Source organism: Halyomorpha halys, unplaced genomic scaffold (assembly GCF_000696795.3).
Source record: "Halyomorpha halys isolate HHAL.00 unplaced genomic scaffold, Hhal_1.1 Scaffold1223.1, whole genome shotgun sequence".
Taxonomy (NCBI): Eukaryota; Metazoa; Arthropoda; class Insecta; order Hemiptera; family Pentatomidae; genus Halyomorpha; species Halyomorpha halys.
In genome coordinates this window covers 223,998-242,471 of record NW_027112441.1, presented here as the reverse complement: position 1 = coordinate 242,471, position 18,474 = coordinate 223,998, and the positions used below count along the sequence as shown (strand labels likewise).

Genomic DNA, 18,474 nt, shown 5'->3' with positions numbered 1-18,474 from the left:
TATATATAATCTTTTTCAGGCTCTTAGACGGCTTTAGACGAATGAGATATCAAATAAAAGAGAAATTCATGGAAAAGGGACGAATCTCACCCTCGATTCGTAAATTCTTACTGGAACTTTAATAAAAGTCATTCAAAAATGTGAAAGGTATCAGAACTCTGGTTGAAGTAAGGCGGCGGATCGAGATGGTTCCAATTGGGTTTTATAGATTTTGACACGGACATCAATACTCGAGTACATTTCTATGGAAAGGAAAATGGGCTCTGTGTTTTTAAGCCCAAAAATGAAACGATAGGGCACGAATTACGTACAGGATAAACCTAGTGTTATCTTACGCAGCGCCATGTTTGCCGTGGGATACTTTCATAGTACAAGAGCCCAAGAGGAGAAAAAAGGCAGTTATTTCACCCCAATTTTGGATTAGTTTATTGAAAACTAGTCAACATTGATGAGTCTGCCAAGTATAGATAGGGGGAATAAAAAATGATGGCTGTCTCAAAACGTTAAAAATAATTAATTTTTTATTTGGAGCTTTATATCTTTACAACTATCAACAAAAATAGAAAATCTAAGAGAGCATCATTTAAAGTACAATAAATTTGCTAAAATGTAAGCCCTAATAGAGCTATTTACATTCAATAGTTCTCGAAATATAGCTTTTAAAAAACATATCATAAAAATTTTGTAAAGAGTGACCTTATTTTGAAAAATCTATATCTCAAAAACCATTTGACGTAGAGATGTCTATTAGCACTCAAATTAAAAATTAATCAGCTATAAAGTAGTTTATAGCGTTTATTTGCATAGGAGTAGTAGTTTTCATGAAATTTGCTAAAATAAATTGATTTATAGTTGTTCGGACAAATTTTCATTTGCCAAATGTATATTCATAAGTGAATATCTTAAAACCTACTACCCCTACGAAGATAAGTGTCATAAATTACTTTATAGTAAGTTAAATTTCCTTTATTTTGAGTGTTGGCAGGCATATGTGCGTCTTATGGTTCTAGAGATACATTTTTTCAAAAATCTAACATTTTGTACAAATAACTATAAATTAACATTTTGTGCGTTTATTTTTCAGTGTGTGCTAAGAGCAATTTTAGTGCTTCGGGTCTGTAGAGAGGAGACCTTCCAATAACCTAGGTTAAATTTGAGCCTGGGGTTGCCGGGTAGTTTCCTTTGTTGACTATTTTATTCCGAAGCTTTTTAGGTTTTTTGATATATTTTATTTTCGGGTAGTGAGGTTATCAACCCAGACTACGTCAGACTAGGATCTGCCGGAGGAGGGGGGGGGGATGGGCTGGCACCTTTGTGCCTTTAGACAGACACCCCCTCCGGGATGGCTACCTTGGGAAGATGGCCCATGGGTGAGTATTGAATGTACCTTTGTGTATTGTGTGTGCCTGAATGTGGGTGTATGTATGTAGTGTGCTGGGATCAGTATATTAATGAGCTTGTCAGAATAAATGTTGTTTCCCCCTAAGGTGGAGGACCAGTGATTGATTGCGATGCTAAGACCGGGCGATGGGTTCACCATATCCCTACGCCTTAAATATTGAAATATACTGCACTAAATATCCTTAATATCTAACGCTTTTTTGAGCGAACGGCTCGACAATTTCAAATTATTCAAATCCTTGTTTGACACCAAAAATTGCTAGCCCTCCTAAAACATTCGTTCATGGTTTAGCTTTGAGGTCTCAGCGAGTACAATGCTACATTATTATAACTTTACGAATTGCTGAATCTTAACTGTAAAACTGATGTGATATTTTCAGTAGGGTGATATAATTTCTAAAAACTGTTACTTAAAGCTAGTCATTATAAAGTAAGTGCAGCTTTATCAAATGTTTGTACCGAATATACTTCGGGGATAATGGAGGGTGAACTAGTAATATTATATTTTTAAACATTCAATAATAATATATAAAGCAATAGAGGATTCATGTTAATTACATCAAAGAAACATGAAAATAAATTAATAAATACTTGATCACATTTAACTCTGTTCCTTTTAATATTTGTTTGTTTTGGGTTAAATAAAATACACTTAAATATTATTATTAATTTTAATAGATGGATAATATAGTAAATGGTTTAATGAAGATGGTGGATTACAGGATAACGTTATTATTAAAGTGATCACGGTTGATAATCATGAGGAAGATACCGCTAAGCATGAGAAAGCTAGACTTAAGACAAGATAGGATTGGATTATATTGTTCTAATTGGCTGGGTATATTTAAGGGGATCAAGCATTTAGCTTATCAGCAAGATACTCAAGCCAATTAATTTATTAAATAATATCGATGCTTAGCTTGAATAGAGCCACATCTGACAAAAAAAATATTTTATATTGTATTTGATGTATTCTTCAAATAGTACTATAGACCGGTTAAATTTACAACCCTACTAGATTTAGGACAGTCTAGAGACACTAGAGAGACTACAGTAGAGAATGAAACCCCTGTATTTGGTAATATCTTTGGAACACGTTCATTTTAAAATAAAGTCAATTTTTTTTGTTTAGTTAGTTGTGACACAGTTGAAGCAAAGCATTGATAGGAAATTTTTTCATGCTGATAATACTATTTTTATGTAATATTTAGAGCATACTATAGTGTATATTTTTATCTAAGTAACTATGTATTTTACATAGTTTATCACATCCCTATAATCCTTTCCGATGGTCGAAACGACAATTTTTCCGAGACCTTTTGTGAATCGTTGACAAATTCCAGGCAATGGCCAGCTTCTCCACTCAAGCGCTCTCCCTCAGTCTCCACTGGCCTTCAATACCAGTGACACGGCTGGGATCTCTTGGAGCTCTGCTTTGCCTTGTACACGAGGGCGGCAAAGCTTGGTTCGGGGTTCCCAGGGCTGAATGTATTTACATTGTTGTATTGTCACTACATAAATTGTTGTATGTAGGTGCGAATTTGTCTTTATTTTATTTTAACTCAAATTAAATTTCATTTTATAACAATTAATTACTTATAATTTAATCAGTTTTATTTTATTGTATCGATTTGTTTTCTTAGTCACACATGTCATAAATATGTAATTTTTTTATTCATTTATTTTTTAATTTAATTTTGTTAGTACTAATATATTTTTTTCTCGTTTATTTTTCTGTATATATAGTAAGAGTGAATACTAAGAACACTAATACTTATTACCCTTAATTGTGATAGATTATATTATTTATCTTCAATAAAAACATTATTTTATGTTTTTCTCGGCTGATAGCTAAGCTTTTACATTATGCACCGTTGTAAACCTCAAAATTTTCAAAATGTTTATATCTAACATATAAAGTCGTAGAAGCAAGGGTACAGGCTGGTCGAATAATACATTTGAGTTCAGAATGCTAAAAAATATAGCACGAAATGTGGTTAATATCTCCGTTATTTATATGTAATGATTTTTGAACTATAGGCTCGACCAATTTCAAGGATGATAGTTCACGTCAGTAAGAAAAAAAATCACTCTAGAGGGGCAGGAATAGTGCAATCCACGATAAGCTCCAGCAGGCCGAAGGCACAAGTTCTTTGATAGGCTGAAGTCTTGTGTCATCTTGTTCCTTGATATTCTACCAAGACCTGCGAGATGGTAAAGCATTCTTCCCTAGAATGACTTCCTCGCTGAGCGAGGGACTTCGGGCTGAGCAGCCAGAAGTGATCTAAACCCTCCTGTTACCGTAGCAGAGCGGTCCCTCCCCGTTCTCTGTACCCTCTGGCTAGCGGCTCCTGGGCTAATATGGCCAACCCAGCCTTCAGCGGATCCAGCCGTGTGGCAAAAGAAGGGCATTTTATATATTATACTATATATATGTATCATTTCTACATGAATTTATTATATTATAGGAGGTTGGAAAACAAATCAATAAACCGGTGTTTGATTTGTAATCTAGTGTGTTTTTTCTCCTCACTTTTTCTTTTTTTAAAATGTTTTAAGCCCACCAACCTGTAAGTTATATGTATATATTGTAACAGTCAAAATAAATTATCTATGAGAGGTGTTCCTTAGAGGTACTCCTAGAGGGTGAGAAAACACATGAGGGAGAAGATAAAAAAACAGAATGACTGATTTAACATTTTTTGGATAAGAAATGTATATCAATGATAACTAAAGGTATAATAATTATCAATACATTTTTGAAAGTTAGTAGTAAAAATTACTGGAGACAAAGGAGATATTATTCGAATATAGCAAGTACAAAATTGAATAAAATGTACTCACTTGGCTGAGTTGTAGATATAGGTTTCTCTGTTGTAGTAGTTGTAGTTGTGGTTGTGGTTGTTGTAGTTGTTGTGGTTGTCGTCATCCGGGTAGTGATGGTAGTGGGAAGAGAGGTGGTAGTCCTAGCTAGTGATGTGCTTGTTGGCAAACTAGTCGGCATCATCATCCTGCTTGGGGTCGACGGGAGAGTTGCAGTTAGCTCAGTCACAGGCTTTGTTGTCATCTTTCTAGCGTGAAAGTCTCTCTGAGAGGCAACTATGATAAAAATATTATGATTAAGATGTTATCCAAAGAATAAAACAAACATTTCAAAAAAAAAAAAAATTGGCTTATAAATTCATTAACCATCATCCCACATAAACATCGAGGAATTAGAATATACATATATAGGGTGTAATTATAAATATTCTCGTTTCAAGGATTAAGTGACATTTAATGTTGTTTTTTAACACTTAACCCCTTCTAACAAAGCCTTAGTTCATAATTTGGAGTAATTAACGAGAACTATTACGTTTTCTTACAAAATGATCCTCATATTAAGACAGGAAAAGGAAAATATTCAGCCACTGTAGCAACACGTGAATTTATTAAAACTTAAGGTAATGGTGTCCTTCGACGCCATGCTGTACGACAACGAAAGTCTCCTTCACCATCTGGTTAGTTTGAAAGATTCAGTAGTTGAGATAAGCCTTCAACCAGGAAGAAGAACTTATGGCTACTATTAGTAGATATTGACGAGGTTCTTAAACCATAAGTACTTCCGTACTTAATAGAGAGTGTGGAGTGTCGAAGGAAACCATTAGTCGCTGTCTTAATGCTATTGGAAACTGAAAAAGAGCAATAGTTCTCCATGAACTTAGGCCACAGCTGTCCTCTATGAGAATAGAAATTTAAAAAATTCCAGAACTTTTGCCTCACTTATACAGTGTGGATCTTAGTCGAACATCTTATCGCTTATTACGTCCTATGACCACCTGAAGAGAAAAAATTAAATAATTTTGTTGAGGTTGACATTATTGTGCAAAAATTCTTCGAATTCCTTCATTACCAGTATGGAATCGAACTACTGGCTTAAAAAATATTAATGGACTGAATAGATGGGTCACATATAGAACTATATCACACTATATATGTTTATAACACATATATGAATATTTTATGTATTAAGTTTGTATTATATTAAAGAAAGAAATATGTACCTTTGTTGCTTTTTTTTTTTTTTTTTTTTTTTTTTTTTTTTTTTTTTTTTTTTTTTTACGCCCCATAAGAAATTGTGATTGTTGAAGTTAAAATATCTAAATCTCTAAAAGTTTATTTCGTCCATCACATCACACATTTATTCTCTGATAACGCGAATTAAAAAAATCTTTACTAAACTTGTAAATAAATAAATAAAACCCACATTTATTAATAGAAAATTAGACGATTTCATTTTCATCAGACGGATTAATCCTTAGAACACATAATGTATGCACAATATTTAAGATACAACGAACATAAATAATACTAAACTCCATTTTATAACAAGAAACCTTGCCTGTTACTTAACATAAGCTATTGACATAATTCAAATCAGACATTTTTAGAAACCTTAGCAGAAATAGATTGCGATCGATAAAGGGTAGATTAGCCTGCTTCTTTAAATGATTTATTATAAAATGTTTCCTATTATTTAATACGTTGCATAAAGTACCTACAAATCAAATTAATATTTTTATATTTAAGGTCGAAGCTGAAATTAATTTCATCGCGTGAAAAGCAGCCATTTATATTTGACTTAGCTATAAGTTTAGAAGCAGAGTATTATGTATTATGAAATATTGTTACATGTCAAGCGATTGGTTCCAGTATTATTTGCATGCAGTTTACTGCAATAAAATGGTTAGCTAAAATTCAGTAGCTAAAAGAATATTTCATTAACTCGGGAATGTATCTTAAAAGAAATGATCCGAAAATGGTTAGTAATTATTAATGTTGGTATTACCTAAAAGTTTTGATTTTTAATCATGTTTAAAGGCTCACTACAAGTGATGCGGCGAGAGGGATGCGCTGGGATCTTTTGAGCTCTGCTCTACCCCTCACATGTGGAGGATAGAGTGGGCTCAGGGATCCTCAGGTCGATTATGTAAATATTGTATATAAGAGTGTAAATGTGACTAGAGATTATATTATTTTATTTTATTTTTTTTTTTTTTATACACATAGTTTGATTATGTTCATTTTTTTATCCTTCTGTTTGTATATATTTTAAGAGACATATTTTATTTATTTTTATGTACTTTTTTTATTTATTTATTTTCATTCTTATTTTATTTTAGAATGAATGTGATCATTCACCACTATTACCTATTGCCAACAATGTCAGATTGTAATATCTATCAATAAAATAAAGTTTTTAATTTATAATTATTTTTATAATTTAATTATGTTAATCAAAATGTTGGCATAACTGAAAAGTTTTGCTTTTTAATCATGTTTAAAAAAATTCAATCCTTACATATCAAAATAGAATAGTATTGCATTGGAATGTGATTTTATTTTTTAGATTCTTTTTACCATATATGTATTGGTGTAACTTAAATACTTATAATTTAATGATGTTAATAAGAATGTTGGCATAACTTAAAAGTTGGAATGTGATTTTTTTTTACAACACATTCTTTGATTTTCTCAAAAAATGGCTCTAACTATACTGATTAAACTTGATGGATCAACATAAAATTAAATGGTCTGTGATAACATACAATTCTTACACTCATTGAGATAATCTAAAAGTGCTCAATTTAAAAACCGAGAATGATCACACGTTCCCGATCGTATTAAGGCTTCTTTCTTTTTTTTTAACCTGTTGTATTTCTGGTAGAAACAAAATTTATATTCGTTACTCCCTGATATTTTGAGAACTTCGTATGATAGTTGGGTGACGCAGGCACAGCACCAGATTTTCAACCTTTCTACCAATTTTTTTATTTTTTTATTTCTGATTGCAAATGAAATTTTAATGCGAATTTATATTTCGCCATTATTCACTATTATGACGCAGGAAAACCTAGGCGAAATTTCAAAAATTGAAAAGATGATGTAAGCGGGAACATGTATAGTGAAACACCTATATATATATATATATAAGGATGGCAAGAAAAAATTGAAGTAGTAATTTTTAAAATTTTTTTTAAAGTGCATTGAACATTCCCAATATACTTTCTAACACCAGTTCAATTAAATTAATTATGTTATAAAAAATCATCAAAGGGTGGTTTGCCGTAGCAATTCATTGAAAATTAATTCAAGATAATTTTAATTAATTATTGCCACAATTAATTAAATGTAAATTCACATTATTTATGAAGGTGCTTATGAAGGTTTAGTAGCTAGAAAAATATTTCATTCACTCCGGAATATATGGTACAAGAAAACAATTATTAATTGCTCGTTTAACCTAAAGTAATATATTTTTTAACACAGAAGTTTTACTCACACAAGAAGTATAATATCTCATATTATATTACTTCTGTAATACCATGGTAATAAATTGTTTTTGTTCATATTTTATTTAGTCGAAACATATTTTATTCATAATATGCCATTAGAGGTACACTTAAAAGTAATATTGTTTTAAATTTAAATCATTAATGATATTTTAATATATTTCAAAATAGTATATTCCGAATAATAAAAGAAAATTCAATACTATTTAGAGGGTCTACTACAGACAACCCTCTAACGGTTACATTTTTTTAGTAAGCTCGGTGTAACTTAAGACTCTGAGTTGGATAAATGACAAAAGGGTTGTTGTCATATAGAGTAGAGGTTCCTAAAGTAGGTGCTGCGGCAGCCTGGGGTGCAACATGCATACAACAGGGGTGAGTGTCCCTTTTTCTGAATATTAAACAAAAAAGAAAGAAGCTAAAATTAAATAACAAATATATAGAACATTCCAGCATTTACTTTGCATTTTTTTTCTACATACTTAATCGCTTTAAGGGTAATTGTGATGTTTCAATTTTTTTTTAGGTCTACAAGGGTGCCACAAAGGTTTTTTTTTAGCCCAATAAGGTTGCTGCGAGTTTTTTTAGTCCAAAAAGGGTGCCATAGTAAAAAAGGTTTGTGAACCGCTGGTATAGAGAGAGTATAGAGGGTTTAGCACCTCATTGGCTTCGTAATTTTCTTTTCATTTTTTTTTTTTTTTATTTCAAGTCTCAAGTTACACCCAAAACAATTGTGATTTATTATTATTTTAACTGTACTTACCAACGCAGGGATTAAACCATAGAATCCTCTGCCAGCCCATACAAAAATGAAGTTGCAAGTAGTCATTTCCTTTGCAAGCACAATTTGAGCGAAGTGCTGTGCCAAGTATTCCAAGCATAGCAGTCCTGCATGCTTCGGAGGGACCTGCGCACTGCTTCGTCACCGCATCCACTGAGCAAGCTTGTACATAATTTTCTAAACCGACCCTGTAAAGTTTGAGAAACATTTAAAACAAATCTGATGTAATAACATGAACGAATTCACTTACTATTCATCTAGTTCAACACCTATAGATTGATCTGAGATACTGCATTAGGCAGGAACTATTGTATTAAAATGTCCCTCAACAGACTAGGTACAGAAAATAAACCATTTTAAAATAAAAAAATCTCACATCATATGATGTCCAGTCTAGTCCATCACGGTGCAACTTATTTTTGATCAAAGACATTTTAAACGTATAAGGGACTAGTATACATCACTCTCAGATTTCTTAATATAAGCATTTCCATAAGCAGAAGATTTTTACCCCAAGCACATGTCCTAAGTGAACAACGTAAAATGAAGTTGTTTTCTCTAACCAGATCACCGGGCCCGTTGATATAAGCTTTAAAGATTTTCCTTAGATCACTTTTTGGATTTTTAGGTTTGTACAGAATTTGGTGTACAAGTCCAAATAATCTCGTACTAGTCAGTACCTAAATTCTTCTTTTTTAATAATCTTGAATGATTAAGAACCACTCAGCTCGACTTTAATACCCTTTGGAGATGGTATTATGAATACAAAAATTGGTCTAGTTACGCATCAACTCAAAATAGAAACACCCGCCTTGTATTTGGGGTAATTGTAAATGGTGATTGTTCTATCATTTAAACTCTCAAGACTCAAGTATTTCAAATTTAATAAGTAATTTAATTTTAAAAAAATATTTTTTGACATTTACAACTGTATTTATGTAAACATACATACATCTAGTAGATTTGATGTTAGATTATAATGGTATGAGATAGGCATGTAAAGAAACTACCCATAGGGAGCACTCAAATAACATTTCTGCATTCGAAGGTCTCGAGACCATCTTCTTTTTAAGCGCCTCGGAGGGAATTCAGGAATGGAAAAGGGAGCGAGTCAGAAATTAATGGATTATGGAGTTTAGAATAAAAGGATTGATATCTGGTTCGGGCTAGATCGGTTAAATATATACCACTAAGGTCTTCATGGATGCTTCTATTTGTGACTAAGTAACGAACATGGAGGATTTTGGATCATAAGGATTGGATACGTAAGAATTTGAAAAAATTAAAAATCAATTCGTAAAACATAGAAATATTTTAATGTATCATCGCAATTATACACATTCTTGGACATCTGATTATATCTTTTTAATGTTTTGTAGTTATCTAATGTCTCTATTTTTTAGACTCGTGATGTGAGATGTGTTATCTGTGGTTTTCATTTTTGCGATCTTGTATTTCCATGTCCTGATAATGGCTAAATTAGAGAAAAGCTGCTCCGTTCATTATTTGCTAGTCGAATAAAAGTTGGTGAGGATATTATTTTTTTTTTTAGGAGGAAAATAATGATACTTTTTTTTTTTAAATTTTAGTATAGTAATTTGTTGTGAAAACAATTAAATTTTATTATGACAATCTCGCACACCACGTTGTCCAGTCTGTTCATTCTATAGACAGTTATAAAAGTATGGTAGATGTTGTCGTTACCTGCAGGTAGCGTTGTCTGAACATGCTTTTACAAGATAGTGGCAAGTGGGCGGAACATTGTTCTCAGGTTGCTGAGCACAGATTGGGTGCAACAGCTCTTGTGCTACAAGGCATTCATCTTTCGGATTCTTCGTCTTCCTGTAATCAATAAAGTACCAAGAAATTACATTAAATAATATAAATAATGGTGTTCTAAGTAATCATTCATACCATTTTTGCACACAGAAAATATTAAATGAATAAATAAGCAGAATATTAAAATTAAATTAATTTATTCCACGTCAATAGGCATGCATCACAGAGAACTTTTTTTTCCTATTCTTCTTTGTACGAAAATTCTTTGCTTTATCTTAATCCTTTTATTCTATTCTTATTTTAATTGTACTGAGTTGTTTATACTATAAAATAATAATATTAAGCCAACTTTCTTTTTATGCCGATTTGGTCCAAATGAAACGAATGATTTTTTTCTTCATAAAAACGATTTTATTGTACAACCCCTCAGTACCGTATGAAAGAGAAATTGGTAATAGTGATGTACGTCCATTTTGGTTTACGGTTATATTCATTGAATTAATTACCATTTAAATGTATTTATTAATTAACATTTAAATTAATTAAATAATTAATAACAATTTAAATTGATTAATAAATTCATAAGTCGAAAGAGAACGTGCGAAATGTATTAACGACGGACAAAAACTTCTCTTATCTGTTGAGCAATATGTAGAATTTGTGGAACAAAGGTACACGAGTATGGTTCAATGATATAAACTTGAAAAGATGATAAAGATATCTGAAAACTGAAAAGATCTCTGCTCTAATAAGACAGCGTTGTGATTCGTAATTTACCGTTAGTAATGTCCAAACCATTTCTTTCATTTTATAATCATTATTATTATTTTTTCCATAAAAACGGAAAAACGACCAAACACACCAAAAAAAAAAATTATATATAAATAACTGACTGTATTAATTCAAATTATGAAGAAGTTGGTCTGGGGTGCGGTCACAAAAAAAAAAAAAAAATAGTTGACAACTATTTATTTGTCGACGTTTCACCCCACACCAGGTTAAAATTTTAACCTAATAGTTTAACCTATTTTTTTATATTCTTATCATTGTCTATTTTATATTTATACTATTTTATTTACTCTTTTCTTTCATTTTTATATTATCTAGTTATATTATATCTATTTTATTTTTATATTATCTAGTTATATTATATTATCTAGTTTTCACTCATATTTACATAATTTTAACTCTACTTTAATTTACCTTTTGTGTTTTATCCTATAATGTCAAAATATTTTTAGTTGTTTTCGAATCTCTTTAGCCCTGATGAAGCTCTACATAGTGGGTCCGAAACGTCGGCAAATAACATTAAATAAGTTTTAACTATTTTTGTTTTCTTGTGACCCCACACCTGAATATGTGTTCTTTAATGTCCACTAATACATATAAACCAAATTATGTACATAAACCAGTATAATTGTTCTAAATTAAATTTTAAAAAATTCCGTTACAACCCATGACGGGTTTAGGATGAAGTACTTTGTAAGGAAGTATGTGCTCTTCCTGTTAATAGACCAACCGTTGTGCAAGGAGGTGATTTGACCAGAATCACTCTTGGCCTCCAGATTTTTACGCAATTAAGAGTCCCAACTTTATGAGGCTGGGTGAACTCACGGCTACAGTATAACAGATAACTAATTTCTACCCAGCAGGATTCGAACCCAGGTAATTAGGAGTTAGTAGCATCGTGCCTTACCACAGTCCCACAGTGCTCCCCTAATGGTTCCAAAGTTGTAATTTATAATATCACGATTCCATAGCGTACAAAGTGGCATCGATTTGCTGGTAGGTAACCTCGGAACGGTGCCGAGTGGAAAAAGGTTAAAATGTTATTTTGAGAAAATATCTTAAATATTATCTCAAATTAATAGAAACATATTTATAAAATATATTTATAAAATTGAATCAATTATTATTATATATTCAAAATTTCGTCAAAAATTTAATAACTTGTTTTTGTTTTTTTTTGTAGGGGAGGAAGGAGGGAGTAGGGGTGGGGGAGGATATTTTACTAACGAACTGTTTCCATACAGAAAAGCACGGGTTCTTTTGAAACACTACGAGTGCCGGGCGAGTGGCTTAAAGTGAGGTCGTGTATGGACTCCATCCATCACTTGCCTTTCACAAATAAGAAGGAAAATCCATATAACTTTGATAAATAAATACATTTATTAACAAATTTTAATAATAATTTAATTTGAAAAAAAGTTTGAAATATATCAAGCTAAAAAAAAAATTGTTAAAATACAACTTAAAATCCTGATTTTAAAATGCATTAAAGAAAACTTACTGAATGAGGGCTGAGCAATAAAGTATTATTTACAGTTCTACAGTACAAAATAATACATTTAAACAATTTTACAAACCTTTTATTGAAATAATACTTAAGTCCCCGACCCTATATAATGCTGAAAATAATTGTTATTCCTTAAAAAAAAAAGAATTAACAACAAAATTTTGGCCTGAAAAGCCTCAAATTGTGCTAATTTTTTTTACTGCACAATCAGTACTTCCTATGTTTTAAGCTACACCACCTTAGGATAAAGTTGCTAACATTTAAGTTTTAATTAACACTTAAGGTTTATTAATGAAAAAAATTTGATTTTCAAATTTTGAAAAATTCAATGACCAGAAATCAATATTTAAATAATATATATGGACAAATATCAAAGTAGCTGCTACTCTTACGAAGATAACCACCAGAAAATACTTTTTGGTCCATTTACCTAGAGTCAATTTGAGTGTTAGTAGGCACCTGTACGTCTAATAGTTCTAGAGGTACAGTTTTTTTCTTTAAAAAGAGTAACCAGTTCTATTTTTCAAATAAAAAATTAGCATTTTTATAATTGATTTTGGAAAATATGTCAGGAACTAATACGTACTGATGCTTGGAACATGCACCATGAAGCTGTTTCCAATCATTATATTAAAGCATTAGCAGTTTTTATGATGGGGATCGGATATTCCTTCTATACATAGGAGCCTTACGTAGGTATATATTTGGATGTTTAAATAGTTAAATAGAGATAACAAAAGACTTTAAACATGTTTCACCATCAGGAACAAAATATTCTATGTAACTGCTTGATATGGAACTTGCCTGGAGTAGTTTAAAGTCAGGGGTAGCTTTCACAGCGGGAGTTAGTTAATTTCTGAAAGGCTTCTACGGGGGTGGCCTTATTTACAATTCATATAGCCTCCTCTAAGAGCTTGTAACTCACGATTTGTCGATGTTCTACGATATTATTCTGCCACGAATGAGTTCCTCAAGTTTTTGGATCTGGTAAGCTCAATAGCAATCCACCGATTTCAGAATATGGACAAAGTTTCAGAATTATTTAGGAAATAATAGTGCAAAAAATTAAACCATATTCGTAAATTTTGCTTTAAAATAACAATTGAAAACATTAATTTTTCATGATAATAAAATTGACATGTCCTTCTCAATTAGGGAACAATTGGCTAAGTTCTATATAAGAGATATATGAAACATTTAAATACACATTGTTAGAAAATTATATGATTTTTCTTCATTAAAAAAACAATTATTTCTTTTAATTATTTAAGTCAGCGTCGTACTAGTCAGTCAAATAGTACCAAGCACAAACTATAAAACTAATAGTATTTCCTCCACAAAGGTTGAAACGGCAGTGACCCCGAGACCTTTTGTATACCGCTGTAGGAATTCTGGCAATGGCCAGGTGCTCCACTTAAATCATGAGTGTGTACGGTTCTGGCGCGCTACTATCTAAGGTTACTTTGTTCCTTAGGAGATAATGTTGCTTCGTTGATATTAAAAGTTTCGTGTTGCTTAATGTGAGACACCAGTGGCAGAGAAATCCGCGGAAGGGCTGGGAAAGGAAAATGAGAAATATACCTTTTTATTTGCGATTACAAAGCTCATTTAAAAAATAATCATAAGTATTCCGATATTTTTCTTTGTTCCTCTCTCAATATCCGTTAAACGATTGTTTTTAAGATATTATTTAACTTAAAGTTTAAACAATTTTTCTCTTCTGTTTCTTATTTTGTTATCATTTAATTTATATTTTAGTTATTACGGAGTGAATGAGCTCTATTATCAATATTACCATCGTCTAAAAATATGACAGAATTTAATATTACAAAATAAAAGAAAAAAATTAAAAAAATCCGTTATACAAAATGCCTCAATCTTTTATTGCTAGAATTGATTGGTATTCTTAAAGTATAGAAATTTATGTACATAAATGTGAATATAGATATCTAGCTCTCATTCACCATATTGGGACAAAAAAAAAAAAAAAAATAGAATATGCTCTCGTTCTTCACACATCAAGTTTGTTAAGGAAAAATAATCTATTTCCGTTACTGGGCCGCTATGAAAGCCAGCTGAGAATACTTTAAAAATAAAGTTGGGTCCAAAGTTCGCTGTATTTTTGCAAATAATTGTTCCATATAGGTGATATTGCTCTCTTCTCATAATAATTCATTTATTTTTCATATTATCACCTGTATCATTTAAAAATATTAAATTTAAATAGAGATTTGCGCGATTGATGTCTAAAAAATTACCTCCCACTTCAATCTAGTAGACAATTTTGTAATTTTCAATTGTCAAAAATTTTAGTTTTTTTTTTTCACAAAAAAAGTTTCAGATTTTTATTCTTTTAATAACTCATATTAATTCGCAAAGTCATATCTGGGTTGTGGTATGATTTCGAGAGGTTACATATTGTGGTTAGCATGGCTGCATTATTTTTAATAGAAGAGAATGCATAACCCTACTTGCCGTATCCGACACTGCTTTTTATTCTCTTAGAAACGTTCGTTTCTGTTCAGAAAAAAATCTTATACGCAACTGAAAACTGTTGAAATAGGGATTATTTTTAAATAGTAGTTAATCAGTCAGTAGGAAGGATCATTTGGAAATTCAGTACGGGAAAGTAACATAAAAATGCCACAGTAAATAATACAAAAATATCCGTTATGAAACATGCGAGGATTGATTTATATTACAATTAAGTTGGTAAGTGCATGTTGCATTATGCGCTCACCGAAAAAGATGTTTTTTTTAAAATAAAGAATACACACGAAACTCACTCCTGGAAAAAACACGTCTCCCATAATTCCCGTCGTACCTTCTCCACCCTAAAGCGTTTAAATTACCTTCGTTAACTACTTCCTTTTTAAACTCGTAGACTCCTGGTTACTTCCTTAATGATCCCCTACTTTGACTATTGTGCGGTTTATGGGAGTGTCTCTGAGAATCTCGGAACAAAATTAAAACAGTTGATTAATTGCTTTGTTCGTTTCATCTTTGGGGTCCCCAGGGACGCCTCTGTCACCCGATTTTATGAAGAGTTGAAGTGGCTTTACACCTCCTTCCATCGTAAATATTCCCTTGAATCCATTCGTTTTCCTTTTATTTCCATTTTTATTGGTCTATTTATTTATTTATCTCCAGTATTTGATAATTCTGATTTTTTTTAAACTTGTAAATATGCATATTAACACTAATTGGACCTTTTTGTTTTTTTGTTTAAAACTTATTTATTTAATACCAGATTGGCCTGGTGGGCCTTAAATGCTTGATATAAAAGTTACATTTTTTCTTTAACGATTTTATGGGGGGGTATAGACTTGTATAAAACATCCCTACAAGTATGTACAACGTTATAATTAAAAATAAATAGATAGAAATAATAATTATTAATAAGAGAGAAAAGTAAAGTAAGTAACAAGCATAACGACATTCGTAGACCTAACAAAACATACAATGGCCCTCTTATGGGAAAAGAAAAAAAGAAAGCAACAAGTTGATTTGAAAAAAGAACAAAGAGAAAGAAATGTGTTGTTTATTATTCTTAGTTTACTTGTATTTGATTATTTTTCTGTTTTAGAGAATATAATACTAGACTCCCTGGGAATCATCACCACATGCATTCTCTAATGTGTAACAGAATCATCCAGAGAAAGGACAACCTGCATACATTGCATCTTTTACTTGTTATTTCATTATTTTTGTATTAATTTTTAATATTTATTTTTACATATATTTGTTAATTTTTATATATATATTTTTTTTAATGCATATATGTCACAAATTTTATCAATTATTCTTTTAAAGTCACATTGGATCGAAAGAGAAAATATGAAAAAAAGGGGGGAGGAAGGATAGAAAAGGAAGAAAGAGAGAAAAAAGGAGGGATTAACAAAAAAATTAATAATGTATAGAAAGAAGAAAAAAAAAATCATCAAAATGAAAAAAAAAGGTAAAAGAATCAAAGCGATAAAACAAGAAAAAAAATCATATTCTATTATTATATATTGCTACTTGTTATGCGTATATGTTATAACATTTAAAATTTAATTTGATTAGATTAGAATACGTATGCTGCGTAAGCTGGCCAACCCAATGAAGTTGGTCAGCACAAATCAGTTGTTTTAATAAAGTTTTTCCCCAAGTTAATCACCTTATGATTTATGATATGATATATGGTTTTATTTTATTTGTTCTATTTTTATATTATATATTATGTTAATTATAGTTATCTATTTTTTATCTTTCCAAATTCATTATTATAATTATACTTTATGGTGGGTTATAAATTCATTATTATTCAAAAATTTTGTATTTTACTCTAAGGCTCTAAAGCCTAATTTTTACGCCTGTAATATTATTCTAAAGGGATCAGTCCCAGAATAAATAAATAATATAATTATTATTATTAAATTTATTAACGCTGTATAAAGTTTTGCTGATATTACAATTTAGTGTTCACTAAAGGATAATTACTATGTACGAAATGAAATTCCGCCAATGAAGTCCTGTATCAATATTAATAATGTAATTTTAGTGGATAAATAGGTCCGGTGAGTCAGCGATCAGTGGTCGAATGTTTTTGCTGATGTTTGCTCAAGGTCTTTAATTGAGGTCTGTTTGCCCACTGTAATCCTATCTCGATGCGGTTCCTGCAAATACCACGTCTATGTAGTTACGTGGATTATTGGTATTATTGATACGGATATTGAAACAACAAAACAACGTGGCTACAGGTCTATGCTATATCCAATCTACTATCATTATTAATGTACCAATCGAACAAACATTACTGTGCAAATTAGATAGAGATTTAGGATTATAGTGTGTTTAGATTCAGCGGACCTCTTGCAATCGATAGTAGCAGAGCCCAGTGAAAAAAAATTTAGTTATTTCACCCAAATTTTTGATTAATTAAATGAGAACGATGTACAATTACTAGTCAAAATTGATGAGTCTGCCAAGTGTAGTAAAGGGAATAAAAATTGGCGCCTATTTTAAAATGTTAAAAAAAAATTAATTATCATTCGGAGCTCCATATCTTTGAAACTATCAACAGCACTAGAAAACCTAATAGAACATCATTTAAAGTAAATTTGCTAAAATATGAGCCCTAGTAGAGCTGTTTACGTTTAATAGTTCCCTAGATACACTATTTTAAAAATCAACATTTCATGAAACATATTCTGAAAAATCAGTATTTATTGTAGGAAATAAAGAATTTATTAGGAACCATGAGATGTACAGATGTCTATTAGCACTCAAATTAAAGCTAGTTTAATGTGCTATAAAGTAGTTTATGATGTTTATGAACGTAGGCAAGCCTATCTAGACATACGGAGTTGAACTTTAGAGCTCCACTAAGCCATCAAAATTCTCCCGAAACCAATCCTTACAGTCCAAAATCCTTCGTAAGATCCTTAATGCTACTGACATTGTCACAAACCAAGTCGTCCATCAGGACCTCAATGTCCCATGTGTTGGGGATTTGGCCATAACCAGATACCAACCCTTCCATGATAAACTTCCCAACCACCCAAATCCACTTGTTTCTAACCCGCTTTCTCCTTCATTACCTAATAATCATCCCAGGCGCCTGAAAAGAAGATGACCTCGAGATCTTCTCCTCTAGAAATGTTATTGGAGTTCTATCAACGGGTAGATTTTCCACATGTTTGTATCATGTCACTATGTCACCTCTAGCCAATTTATTTGTTGTATATATTTTATATAGTTGTAAATAACAATAAATAAATTATTAAAACAAAAAAAATCAACGTAGGAGTATTAGTTTTTATTTGCATATGAATATGAATTTCACGATTGATATTTTGCCCAAACTACTAGAAGTCCTAGTATTCTTTTTATTATATAATATA

The 18,474-nt window shown here is 31.1% G+C and overlaps 1 protein-coding gene across 1 annotated transcript in view; it reads right to left on the bottom strand.

The window, feature by feature from the left end:
* The window catches only part of LOC106688870 (uncharacterized), a gene marked incomplete in the record, with an annotated part of 79,735 nt that overhangs the window by 26,324 nt on the left and 34,937 nt on the right, over nt 1–18,474 (bottom strand). The window contains 3 exon segments of the mRNA XM_014433551.3: nt 4,246–4,500; nt 8,497–8,702; nt 10,219–10,356. Of these exon segments, the coding sequence (XP_014289037.1) occupies nt 4,246–4,500; nt 8,497–8,702; nt 10,219–10,356 (599 nt within the window).